Consider the following 14,415-nt stretch of genomic DNA (forward strand, 5'->3'; position numbering starts at 1 on the left):
TACTGTCAGTTCCGGTCAGGGTCAAGCTTCTGAGGCACGTTAGATAAGTGTGCAAAACATACAGGGCAGAGAAAACCAAACAAGAATGCACAATGTCAAGTTCTGTTAATCTCCTTATAATTGCATAAATAGAGGAGTAGCTAGCCTTCAGTTTTTCTACTGTGTTTTCTGTCAGCACATATTTGTTCCATGAAAACACCAGGTGCTCCCTGTGTCAAGCGTGGATGTGGGTACCTAGGTGCGTGGGCATTAGTGAGTAGGTGTAATTGCGTGCCTCTAGCATTTAAATACCAGCTTCTCACTGCTATGACTCTTGTGTATCCCCAATGCTGGGAGCTGAACTTGAAATAGCTCCAGTTAGGCTGAATCATTCCTGTGTTGTGAGCATCTCTGTGTTTGTTGCTTTTTGTGCTCACCTTTGACAGAGATGTATCGAAACAGGCACTGTTTCTCCTCGCTGCGTCTTCCCTGAGCTTTGCACACGTAGTGTCCCTCGTCCTGCAGCCGTACGGACTCCATGGTGAAGTCCAGGACCCAGCTGTTGGAGTGCGGCTGGAAGGATGGCTCGGCCAGCAGGGGCTCAGCGTAGTGGTGCACGCTGCCACAGTCCAGCCCCTGGGGCTTGCCCTGCTGGTCCTGCAGAGCCTGGGGGTTAAGGCGAAACCACTGCAGCTGATCGTAGGTGTAGTTGTCGGCGCTGCAGGACAGAGACACTTTGTCCTGCTCCAGGGGATTCTCAGAAGGACGAACATCCACGCTGAAACCTTCAGGAATGGCTTCAAAGTAGAGACATAGGGGGCAGTGAGAGGTATGCAATATGCATTTATGGAAAGAATTGCTTTTAAAGCCAAGCCATCTGAATTGCAACAATATATAAAAAGGGCTTACAAAAGGTTTTCCAGTGGCCCATAGCCACAAAACGCAGATGAAATGGTCTTTGTTTGAGGTATCTCAATAAAATGGTGCAGTGGAATGTAATTTGGGGTGCTCACAGTGGCTCACCTTGTTCTGGGAAGTTTTATTAAGACGATTTCTTTGGCATTAAAGTATTACAGGTTATAACGTACACAGAGCCCTCCAAAAGTGCTCATTCTTTTTTAACGTTTAATATTTTGCAATGAAAAATATCTTTTCTCCACCACAAGGTACTGCATAATTTGTGAATCTAAAAGATTCAAAGAAGGAAAATACACAATTTGGAAAATGGATTGGAGAAAATTGGTTTAAAGCAGGTTATACGGTTATGACAGGTTATAAAATAATAATAATAGCTTGGGTTTTCATCAAACCAACTGATTGTGTGGTTGTGTGTGAGAGACACCAAACCCAGCATACTCACTGGTCACATAAAAGTAGATAGGGAACTCATCTTTGCCCACTTTGTTTTCAGCAGAGCACTTATAGATGACGGAAACGCTGGCGTTGCGTATCTGAAGCCTGCTCACAATCTATTAGGAGAGGAAAAACTGAGTTAAGAGTTGGATTTATGCTGAGGAAGAGTGCAAATTTAAAAAGGAAGTGATGTGATGCTGTGATGTGATCTGTATTTAGATCAGGTTTATCGCTGACTGGCCAAAAAACTGGCAAACCTAAACTGGTATGATTGAAAGAAATAGGATGTTTATATGTGTGAGCATGAGTATGCATTATTGTGGCCATTTCCTTTAATGTGCAGGCGTGTGTGTGTGCGATTCACACACGAGTCTGGATGTGTTTATAACCAACTCCTAAAGGAAGTCTGCAAAGGAAGCCTGTTCTAAATATTTCTACAGTGGAAATGGCTCCTGACTGGTAAGCTATTCTGTTTTGGAGCTCAGAAATCTGGACACTTTTGTAAAATAGCAAAACGATTAGTCTTATTTAACGATTGGATTTACAGGTTTTTAATCAAATCTCAACATGCAATGTATTTTTCTTAAGTATAAAAACATAGTAGTCTTATATTCCTAAGGAATTTCAATACAAAGCAAATATAAAAAGTTGTGATGAACCTTCTCTTGATTATCCACCACTTCAACAGATGTGTCAACAGGTTCAATTTCATTCATGGTGTTTTCTGAGTAAATGTCCTGCCAGTTCTGACAGTCTGCGGTCCTGTCACTCCCGCTCTTCCTGTCTCGCTGAACTCTGGAGGGAAGCACAGACACACCTCATGACATCTCCTCCTATTGACATGTGCAGCAGAAAGTAACCAGTTGGCAAGAATTCAGAAACATCAATCTACATCCTGGGCTTTAAAATAGGACTTTTTGTCCCCCTTCTTGCCCAAGTTGGACTTTGAAATTATCCTACAAGTCAATTATCACAGGTCTCCTAGCAACTAATGGAAAAAACCATTTGTATCGTGGCGATCCACAGTGTGAACGTCGTAGCAGAGCTAATGAAACATGAAATGGAATATTTTAGCTTTCTTGCCCAAAGGCAACGTTAATGTATTAGAAGAAGGTAATGGGATTAAGTTTCACTTTACTGCATAAATAATCATCAAAAATTCACAGGCTACCTAAACATTTCTAATGACTTAAGAAATCAGTACTATCATTAGGAAGTTATAATATTAACTGCCCTTATCGTCAATATATTGGCACCCTCAGCATCCTGTACTGTAATTAGACCATCATACTTTTCTACATACAGACCCAGATTGGATGTATAAAAGTACCTTGAAGTACCTGGAACAGTACTCAGTTCCAGGTACTTCAAGGCATAAGGTACTGTGTTAAATTTCGCAATAATAGTAATATAACATGCAGTCAACATCCATCCCGCTGACCAGATATGAAGAGTGAGAATGCAAAATAACCTACCAAGTTTACACCAAAAACGTCATTTGCAGTGTTGTATAGTAACGAAGTAAAAATACTTCACTACTTTACTTAAGTATATTTTGGAGTACTTCATACTTTCCTCGAGTATGAAAATTTTTGATGACTTTCACTTTTACTTCACTATATTTCCGAACTTAATTGCATACTTTTACTCCGATACATTTTCAATGTGTGGTTTAGTTACTCGTTACAAAAAAGCGAGAGAGAGAAACGCAAGTGTTTTGATCCCACCTACTGATTAGCAAGTAGCAAGCAGGCTACCGAACAAAGTCCGTAGCCTGCTTGCCTGGGCTTGTTCATCACCACCAATAGGATACACCTGTTTCGCTTCTCCCATTAAACACAAAGCAAGTCTCGCAATCAGCAGCAGCCACATGGAGGAGGAGACGGAGACCACAACGACTGCAACTACGTCGGACACGGCTCCAGGGGAACCACCAGCTGGTGATGAGAGCCCATAGCCTTATTTAAACACAATACACTCTTTCGTGGGTGTTAAAGATTCGTCGTACCGCATGCAGTTTATGTTATTCCTGCCCGAAGATGTGGAAATTCTATCTTACAAAAACTCCCCGTCCAACTTGAAGAAACACATCGAGGTAACTTCTTATGAAATGGTTATAATCCTCCTGTTTCAGTAACTATAGCTTGGTCACTAGACACTACTGTATTGTGAAACGTTGACCATAAATGAACTTTGTTTGGCATTGTTTCAGTTCCACACGTGGTGTATTTAGCTTAGGCTTAATGTTGACTGTAGCAGGCTACCTAGACTCCTCTGTTCAAGGGGGACAGAAGCCATAGCGATAGCAATTTAGACTAAATTTAACGAATATAGGAAAGGCATGCAAGTTCAAAACCAGGTTTACAGATGCCAATAAGCTGCATTTCCCTCCCAATTCTTTTTTTCTTTTGCATAATGACCAGTTGTGTGCACCACCTACTGACTGTAGCATTGACTGATTCACTGATTTGTGAAGTAGAGTAATCATAACAGCTCTTTTTCTTCATGTTGGCCGCATTTTCTGTACTATTTATTTTTCTCATTTTCAGCACTGACCTTACTTGAAGGGAAAACTTAAGGCTTACAAAAACTTTGTATTTTCTGTCCTGGAGGGTATACTAAGAAGCTGGTTCAGTTGTAAAGCAGGTTAAGTTAACCTTGTGCTATAGGTAAAGCACCTAATTTTCTTAACTAAATGATGCCTGCAGGTATATCTATTAGCAGGTTTAATTTTGCCTGCACTTGGTTGGGTACATTATTTTAAGTGTATTTGACAAGTTTACCAAAATATAAAAAATGTCATTCAAACTGCATTTGCTTTGTTTTACTTTTTACTTGTACTTTTCATTACATTACTTGAGTACATCCATTTTTACAGTAATTTCCATACTTAAGTACAAGAAGTTTCAGATACTTTAAGACTTTAACTCAAGTAACATTTCAGTCAGTGACTTGGACTTTTACCAAAGTCATATTTTGGAGAGGTACTTATACTTTTACTTGACTCTGAGATTTCAGTACTTTATACAACACTGGTCATTTGTGCTCATGATTAGGCACACGTTGATATAACAAAGATGAGCGTGAGCGATGTAACCCTAACCCTTAATTATGATCATGTTCCTTAAAAGGAAAATACTTCTGACTGAGACGATAAACTCCAGAGGTTGCTGTGAACATTGTGATTATTGATAAATCTCTATCCTCTCTTCTTACAAGTTTCACCATCTCCTGATAAAAAATACATCTAAAACACAGTGGTTACATCAAACTAAAATTATTTTTATAAATACTTATTTTCTTTAATTGAAGACGTTAAATTAATTATTATTATTATTATTACCTTCTAGTTTAAAGTTGGATTTTTCTACTTCCCAGATGGAATTACAACAAGATCCCTGAAGTCGGAATTGTGAGTGCAAAGGTCAGAGGTCGCTGACCAGCCCAGAGTTCAGTAACCACTATTGCTGCTTTGTACAGCAGTAAAATGCTGTGATGCGTTTCTGACAGTTTCTGCCTGTTAAACTAAAGTCACACTTAGCACTGTACAGCTTCCATGTGTGAACATGTTTGTGTTTAAAGGCATGAAATGGTAACAGGTGTATTGTTCTGAAAACAATTTGAAAATCTCAATGGTTTTCTGACCTACAATTTTGGCAAATGTGGCATTAATGCCAGATCAGAGCTTCCACTTCCAAAACAAATCTAGTGTACCATTAAATCCAAATAATAATAATAATAATGCTTCCTACAGCAAATGCCATCGGACCAATCATGAAATAAAATCTTATCGTAGAAAGATGAATTTATTTTGATTAGATGTGAAATATTTGTATAATGACAGTTAACCCTTTTCATGCTTTTTTATGCAATAATTAGCAGTGTCAATAGAAAAGATTAGTTGATTGATTGATTTTTTTATGCCGGAAAGTTCAATATCTTAGCAGTAGAATAAGCTGAAATAGCAACATTTAATGACATGGAAATAGCTTGGCACCTTTTATTCATAGCTTGTGGTTGCAAATCAATTCCTACTGGGCAAATCCAATATTGATGCTAAGCTCAGCAATTCATCTGCATAATGTACAGCTTGAATTTCATCATTCGCAGAGATGAAGATCTTCTGTCTTACTCAGAAACTAAAGGTCAAACTATTAATGTATCCAAAACATTAATTAAAAAGTCTAAACTTTTTGATTTATGTTCGTACATAAAGAAGAAGCCGCTAATTTCAAAATCATCATATTGTTCTTGGTGGTAGTCAACAGCTGTAGAGACACAAGACAGTTTTCTCTTTTACATTAGAACTTAAAAGAAAATTCAATTCGGATGCACTGCAAAAGGTCAAAATGTAAATACATCAGTCACTGTCCATGAAATGTTACATTAAATGCACCATGCATGACAAAGAACATGAACTGGGCATTTTGAGCCTAATTTTAACAAAACATATTACTCTTGCATGTTTCCATATGTCTGTATCTGTACTGCCATCATCGCTCGGTTGCTCAGACCCGCATAGAAAGGTTAGAGCTGCGAAAGCTTAGGAAATTAAGCCTTGAGGGGAAGATGGTGGAGGTGTATAGCTATCTGAAGTACTGTCAAATGGAAGTAGGCATAACACGGAGGCTTACAGAAATAGGAACCAAAGTAAATATGGTCTGTCTGGAAAATCCATTATATCGCGCTGCGCCCTTCAGTGGAGATAGAGGCAGGAAGAAAACAAACCCCGGAGCAATGCTTAGTGATAAGTCTTTGTGTGTTTATGTTTTTTTTTCTCTAAGAATGCATGTGTTTTATATATCACCATGACAAACTAAAGCACACCAGAGTAATTCATGTGCTGTTCTAACATGCATGGTTTATCTGCATCTGTGCCCCATAAAATTTTATTTTATACAATTCCAACGTCCCCTTCTCCCAAACTGCTTAAAGAGTGTATATATCTGTGATGTATATTGATCTAATGAGGACAAAAGTGTTTCTTACAGCCATTTTTCAGTGTTGTTGACGACACAGGGCCCCCAGGCTCTCCACTGCCAGCTGATGTTGGGTGCAGGGAGTCCGTAGGCAGTACATTTCAGCGTCTGGCTGCTGCCAATGCGATAAGGACTGGAAGGAGCAGCTGCTTTTTTCTCATAAATCTCTGGGGGAACTGAAGAACAGGAGAGCAGATCTATAAACCCAACAGGCCAGCAATAGGGAAAAATCACAGTGGAAGGAAACAAGAAAACATCAGCCTGAATTTCTCCAAGGCTTTTCCTGTCTGGTACCAATTTTCAGTTTTCTTTGAGGTTGTTCCTATTGATTTCAGTTTTGACTGATTTTTAGAATAATTTCTTTCTTATAGGACTATAACAAATAAAAGGAGTGTATAAAAATACAAAATAACTTAATGTAAACCAAAACAATTTAACAGTCAGACAATAAGGAAAAACGTGTTGTATTTTTAGTCGGGGGTCATAAATATCAGGAATCAATTGTATAAATACAGACTGTCTGAATTTTGATGGACTAGATTTGTCTATGCACACTACCATCACTTTTGCATTTGATGCTTATTTATAGTAAGATTACTTTGAATAGTTTATCTAATAATAAAACAAAACATGCCATCTGAAGCATCATTATGAAGTGGCATGTTAAAGTGTGAGAGACAAAGAGCTCAAAACTGTAAAACAAAAATATTTATAGTTTCACATTTTCTAAAGCAGGTTTTTCTAGAAAGGTGCTGATAAATGTCTCCACAAAATCTGACTTTGGAAATTATGTGCTGTCCCTTTAAACATTTAAAGCTGAAAAATGTTTTCTTATTGGTTCTAAGCTGATGAGAGTTTTAGGAAATGACAAAATACAAATTATATGACATTCTGAAGTTGAAAGATATTTTTGGTAAAACACATTAAAGTCATTAAACAGTATTTTTTGGGTTTTTTTATTAATATTTTATTGGGATGAATTGATGTTCAATGATTTTGGTCTTATAAATTCCTAACTTCTATTTTTGTAACGTTTTCAGTCTCGTCGTCATTCTGTGACCTTGCAGTATCTAATAAACTTCAAACCAAACTGAAATCCAAGTTTAATCCCAGGAAGACCGGCCTCTGCTACAAATCCTTTTGAAGAAAGTGAAATACCAGGTACATACCATTGACAACAACAGTGATGTTTAGCCTCTTCTCTAGCAAAGCGACACTGTTTTTCAGCACCACAGTGTACAGACCAGAATCCTCCTGACAAACATCTTTAATCTCCAAAGCGTGGTTAGAGTGCATTCTTATCCTTTTCTTCTTGAACTCCGCCCGTTGGTTTATCAGCATGCCATCTTTGTACCTGGAAAAGCCACACACACACACACACACACACACCCACACACGCACGCACACACACCTCAGCACAAAACACACTGCTCCTCAGGTGCTCTGCACCCTCAGTTAATCTCTAAATTGCAGCCATGTCAGGGCTAATTATGCTTCTGAAAATATCCCATTGCTTTACTGTGAACACACCCAAGTGGCTTATCTTACCATTGCGTTTCAGGTGTGGGAAAGGCAGAGACGTTTAGTTGTAATTTGAAGGACTTCTGGCCAGCAGTTACCTCCACCACAGGCCCATCTGTATAGTCCAGGTTGATAAATGGCCCTTCTGGAATTGAGGACATTCAGTTTTTACATAAAGCACTTTTGGCTTAAAAAACTTTGTGTGAATGGCTGGCATTCATCTCGGTGGACCGGTTTTTCAAATGTTTTTATTGATGTCTTCTCACATCATGCTGTGGTTTCACACTTTTCTACACCAACACGTCTTTTTTTCACCTGAACTCATCTTTCATTACAAGTTTGTAATGTGGACAAGAAATTGTGAAATGTTGCAAAACATTTAGATTTGCTGTTTATTTTAAAATATTCACTTTTAATATGTGATATACTATGATGAAATGAAATGTAAGAGTTAAGCATGAAGCTTCAACTCAATAACATAAAAAGAAACATGCATTTAAATAAAAGAGTAAACTTAAGAATTGATATTTGCTTTATTATTTATGATTCTCTGTTTTTTATCCAGTGCCAAGTAACAGGATGAGATTGCACGGAAAAGCAAAACAGTGATTCACAGATGTGTAGAAAGCTCAGACAATGAAAGGAAGAGGGATCCACAGTATATTTAATCAAAATTATTGTTGTGTTACCAATATCCACGCTTTCAATACTGCACTGACTGGGACCGTAACATATGGTAGCTTATTATACTCCAAGTGGCATATCAAAACTAAACACCATGCTGCATGCTGCTCCAGAGGCCAGCTGTAAGATATACACATGTGGAAAGTTGATGAATGAGAATAATATGGACTAATTGTTACTGATGCCATTCAAAAATAACATTGGAATTGCATGCTCCCCTCATTTCGTGCAGGCCAAGTATGTAATTTTACAGATCATATTCTTACAGCATATAATGCTTTATCTAAAAAAAATCTTTCACATGGATTCAAATGTGATGAAATGAAGTTTATTCTTGCAAGAATTGAGACCTGCCATGTCTCTGGGGTATGTGTGTTGCTTAAGATGCATTCTCTTTGTATATTTTATGTATATTCTAAAAAAGCCTGTAGAAATGTACAATTTGCTGCTTTGCGTAGAAGATGTAAGTAACACTTACTGTAACATTTATATTTATGTATCCCATGGCCACCTTGGGATGAATGTTCAAAGTTTTATGTAAACAGATAATTATTAACCAACTTAAACTCAAGACATGTCAGGTTGTGCTGCTGTCACTTCAAGCACTCAGCATGGCAAGGTGAGTGAATCAATGCACATGGAGCATCTGTATAGTGTAGCAAAATGATTGGATCATTGGTATAGCATTTCAGTAACAATCAAGTCATTTTTTGGGTATGTACAAAAACATATATGGCACCTTCACGGAACTAGAGATCAAATTCCGCATGCTAAAGTCAGTGCCAAAGCTTAATTTCACATATTTTCATACATCATTGCAAAGAAAGGCAGAGTATTATAGTTTAGGCAACATTTTGCATTGGTAGGTAAGGCAGATTTCTACAGTCCTAAACTCTTTCACTGAGTTGCTAGCATGCTTGTCAAGTTTTAATTTTAGGTATTTTTTACGATTACCAAGCTTCTTGGAATTTTGAAGCCTTTAAAATAAACCAAATTGGTGTAGAATTGTGTTCTGCATTGCTCACCATGAACGATGACTTGAGTCTGGAGAATTTCTGTTCTTTCCATGCTAGTAACATTGCAGATGTATGGTCCAGTGTCTGTGACGTTGACATAGTGGATGGTCAGGACCTGAACCGCCTCTGTGGCGTGAGACAGAGCTTCTCGCTGGGGCTTGGTCTCCACCCAGCTGTTTGTCTGTCGAGGAGAAATACATTGTGGGTATTATTAGGCACCAGCTGAAATATTCAACTTCTGACCGTAGCATCTGCTGGGTACCTGTTTACCGGGATAAGACCACTGGATGTCCACCCCGGTGTCGAACTCCACTGTCGCCGTGCAGTTCAGGGTGAGAGCCTCCCCCACCATCAACTCTACCGGTTCCTCAGGAAACAGCTTGACTTCGTAAATCTTACTTCCTGTCCGGGAAAAAGGGGAAAAAAAAGAAAAAATTGGGAGTGAGGCAGCGGGAGAGGTCACTGTGACATCGTCAGCAGCTTTTTTCTGTCCTCCTCACAGGCCTGGAGGAAATGACTTTCTTCTGGACCAAAGAAGTCATGTTACTATAAAAGGACGGCCTGTTACAACTTTGCACTATTTCCATTCATGTGACAAGCTGCTTCTGGGAGAAATCAAAGTAGAATATAGTAAAGTCTAGTGGGGGGAAACTGAGAAAGCTTTGGACACTGGCCAGGAAAGCTGATATAGAACCCATCTCTTTTGGCAGTGGGTGGAAATGACGCTGATGTCTGTGCAATACACTGTGATTGCTTGATTGTTTGAAACACCCCATTAGTGCTCAAAGTGAAGACTTGGTTTCTCCTCTGACTGATGCAGCTATTATGTTTGGCTGGCAGCAGCGGGGTATGACTTTCCTCTCCTCCTCTGAAGAAAGAGGTGAATGATCTCCCACTGCAGAGAAAAGTGCCTCAGGCCAAGGTCCTCAAATCTCACTCACATTGAGAGGGAACTTCAGTAAAAAGTTCATCAAGTCAGATGTCTAAAATGTGATCATGACTTCCCTTCCCTTCTTTTTTTTTTCCTGTCACATTCTGCTGGCGTAATGGCTTATGTCCCACTTAGAGAAGGGAGTAGCTTTTGAGGAAATGGCATGATTCAATAAAAGTCTTGACATTTTCTGAATTATGACATAATTGAGTGACTCATTGCCACACACAGTTATTCTGCAACTAAGCAGTACGTTTAGCACCACCTCTGATTTCTCATCTAATTTCCCTTTCAGCAAAAACAGACAGTGAAATCTCAGTTTAAAATTAAGAATGAACATGAGTCATTGTATATACGTATATATATGTATATAGTAGTCACATATGGATAGGTTACCAGTCTTAATTCATACTCATTTTTTAAAAGGTTGTAGCTTTGAAGCAACTATTTTTTTCTCCTCGTTGTTTTCAGATAAGTGATTATCCGTAAATGGCAATCAATCACTTTCTGTTTTCAAGAGAGACAATGCTACAGAAAAGAAAGTTATTTTAAAATTGATTTATTGAGTTGAATGTAATGTATGTTTTAAGGTTTTAAAACTAATACTGTGCTTAGCAGCTGATTGCAGGTTCGGCTGGAGCAAATAGCCTGACCAATAACTGGAAAATAGGGATCTGATTCAGAAGAAAAACATATAATTACCACTAAAAATGTAGCAGGTATTTCTTCTACATTTTTATTTAATGCTTCATCTAAATTATCTGAACAGAATAAACTATTTTGCTTTATCAAATATTTGTGATATAGATAAAATTACAAATATTCGATGATACAGTGAAACCATGGTAATGTTTTATACTACATTGCCATTAGGACAATTTCATATTATCCCATGCGTAATTGTAGTGTATTTTTACCAGTAGTATGAATGAAGTAGTTGTCAGAAGAGTAATCTTTGCCTTCCAGTGTGGCTATGCATGTTACAATGATCAGTGGCGAGCTGTCAATGACGTATCTGGGAATGGACCAGCCTTGCTTGTTGTCCCACTTCATACCCCTGGTTTCCAGAGCTCCAGAATACTGTGAATGAAAACATACAAAAAAAAGAGACTTGACATTTCTGATGTTCTAAACACTTGACAGGTTTAATGGGTGACACAAAAGGTGGAAGCATACCGACTTAAGGATGACGTTCAGATCAGGAATTGTGACCAGACATGGCACTATGACATGCGTGGCGGAGCGAGTGACGTAAATGGTCTCCAGTTCGCTGCTGGATCCGCCTCTCATGAGGAAGGGCTGCACAGGGTCTGGTGGAAAACAGAAACATGGAGCTGTTGAAAGGTAATCTTGACACCAGCAGGGGTAATGGCAGCTATTACTGGGGTAACTTTGCGAACTAACACTCAGATCTCCCCGGGCCTAATAATGTCCCACCCTGTGGACGGGCAGAATATGGAGGTCATTATGATTACCAGGGGCTCAGTCTGTCTCCAGCCAGCACATAGCATTAAAAACCACTATTATAAGCCAGCTGAGAGACAGGCAGCCAAAGGGTTTAATCCTCCTGCTACAGTTTCACCCCAAGCTGTCTATTGCAGGAAAATCGCTCTGCCATTTTGCTCTTTTTTTACCGCCTCAGTCAATGTAGCTGAAAGTGTTCGAGGACATCTCAGGCCTCGTATCACCAGTTTACATCACACAAAATCTCATACTGCTGAGAGATTGGCCAAAAATAACAAAAAATAAATAAATAAATAAATAAATCCAACCACATACTCAAAAATTACTTGAAATGACATGAAGCTCTAAGAAGTCAGAGGTACAAGCAGAAACAGAATACATGGGGGTTTAAAAAAATAGGCTTGAGATTTTAACATTATTTCTAAAATACAGGCAGTGCAAAAACATCATAATGGATGTAACGTTACAGTGATTCTCTTATAATCTATAAACTTTGGGTTCAATTTCAGCTTTCTGCCGTACATATGTTGATGTAATGATGTGACCCTGGGAAAGGAACCTAACACTAAATTGCCTACTGACATAAGTACTGCTGTATGAATTGGTGCATCTTGATAAATACAAGATGCTTAAAGTTCAAAGTGCTTTGAAAGGTCAGTATGCATGTGCTTCACAAATTTAGTCAATTTAAAACATAAACTTTGTAATCAGGTTGTCTTTGTTTTGAGATGTTGGAGAAATCTTTCACACATAATGATGCCATTTCTCCCTTTTTAGTATAATAAATGAGTATGTCATTTAACAACCTGTCGCAAAAGCAAATCAGAGCTTTTTCATCACAAATAGGAAGTGAGACACAGCTGTTATTTAATTTGAAAGGATCTTGATGAAAGAAAATTTGGTGATATGCTGCACATCTACTTTTTCAGCTGTTAAGAGTTATGTTTTGCAATCTGTTTGGTAAATAAAAGAAGGGTTTAGTTTTGCAGATATCCCTGAGGGAATCTGATTGATTTGGACTAGATATAAGACATCATCACTGCACTATGCTGTGAATGCTATGCCATTGTGGTAGCTCAAAAATATTATTTGTTGCTTTTAAACAAAGGTTGGAATGATCATCTGTATGTGCAGGTCAGAACTTTACAAAATTGGGCATCAGATTTTGCACATCCTCTGAGTAATTCTTTGGATTACCGAAGTCAGCACATCAAGTGTCTTCTTCTGTGACATCGAACCCTGAAAAATTGGGAACAAATGAGTTGGAGAGCCAGTGATTTCTGAGCACACCTGTGGTTTCCTTGTTCACCCTCTTTTATGAAACGATCTGAGAACAGTTGAAACACCAGAAGAGGCTAATTTTTTTAATCTCTTCAAATAATCTTTTCACATCTGTGTAATGGCTGGAAAAAAATTACCAGAGTAAGTGGAAAAATGTGAGATTTCTCAGTAGCAGACGAAAGCTGCTTGACGATAAGTGAACAGCCAGAATTAGACTCCAATCAGCACAGTTGGTGATGTAATCAGGATGTATGCTACAAGTGATCCTAAAATTAATCAGGGCCTTACAATGACCTATTTCTCAATAGAAGCACTTTATACACTGCCTAGGCAAAAAATGTTGTCACCAGAATTTAACTGAGGAAAAATGTATGAGCTTCCTGTTGGATACTTGCTGCATGGACAACTTTCTTCCATTTGGCAACAAGTTTTTTAACCTTGTCTGATGCAATGAGTGGCTCTAACCTATTAAACAACCATGAGAAGAGACACATTCTGTGGTCATGGAAAGGCTGTTAGTCTGTTTAAGGCTCAAATCATTGATATAAAGCAATGAAAACATCTAAGGAGGTTGTAGAAACTACTAAAATTGTGTTGAGAGCTGCCCAACGCATTATTTAAAGCTGGGCAATGGGAACCATCATCTTTAGAGGAAGAAATGTGGTCCGAAAAAAAAAAAAGAACCTGAATGACTTTGATCGGTGATCACTTAAATGTTTGGAGACATCAAATTGAAGATAAACAGTACAACTCAGGGCTGTTTGACAGTGTCCAAATTAGGTGAGATTATTCCTTGTTTTCATGTATAAAATACTTCAAAATGATAAAATTAAAGCATCAAAGTATTGGCTCTCAGAGTATTACTGAGAGCCAATATCACTGGCTCTCAGTAATACTGTAGGCCCTAAGCCTGAAGGCATGTATTAACATTGTATGTTTTCTCTAACTGAAGGGAGCAACTAAGATAAGATTCTTGTTATATACACAGAAATGTACTTGTATTATGTTTTTTTTAAATTGGGATTCTAAACACATTAGAAAGTAAAATTATACATGGTGGGTGAAATTTTTACAAATAATCTGGAAAGTGTGGTGAGGATTTTCATTTAACTCCTAAGTGTTAACACTTCAATGAACCACCTTTTGGCTGATGGATCAGCGCAGTCAAACTGAATGGACAGCATCTTTCATTCATCCTCACAGATTA

The 14,415-nt window shown here is 38.2% G+C and overlaps 1 protein-coding gene across 1 annotated transcript in view; it reads right to left on the bottom strand.

The window, feature by feature from the left end:
• Positions 1-14,415, bottom strand: part of flt4 (fms related receptor tyrosine kinase 4) — a 56,115-nt gene that overhangs the window by 14,905 nt on the left and 26,795 nt on the right. The window contains exons 4-13 of the mRNA XM_032554382.1: positions 11,640-11,773; positions 11,381-11,543; positions 9,795-9,934; positions 9,542-9,713; positions 7,860-7,977; positions 7,481-7,665; positions 6,322-6,487; positions 1,992-2,127; positions 1,340-1,448; positions 417-776 (exon numbers count right to left, since the gene is read on the bottom strand). Of these exons, the coding sequence (XP_032410273.1) occupies positions 417-776; positions 1,340-1,448; positions 1,992-2,127; positions 6,322-6,487; positions 7,481-7,665; positions 7,860-7,977; positions 9,542-9,713; positions 9,795-9,934; positions 11,381-11,543; positions 11,640-11,773 (1,683 nt within the window). The remainder of the gene's footprint in view (positions 1-416; positions 777-1,339; positions 1,449-1,991; positions 2,128-6,321; positions 6,488-7,480; positions 7,666-7,859; positions 7,978-9,541; positions 9,714-9,794; positions 9,935-11,380; positions 11,544-11,639; positions 11,774-14,415) is intronic.

The sequence above is a fragment of the Xiphophorus hellerii genome, chromosome 23 (assembly GCF_003331165.1).
Source record: "Xiphophorus hellerii strain 12219 chromosome 23, Xiphophorus_hellerii-4.1, whole genome shotgun sequence".
Classification (NCBI taxonomy): Eukaryota; Metazoa; Chordata; class Actinopteri; order Cyprinodontiformes; family Poeciliidae; genus Xiphophorus; species Xiphophorus hellerii.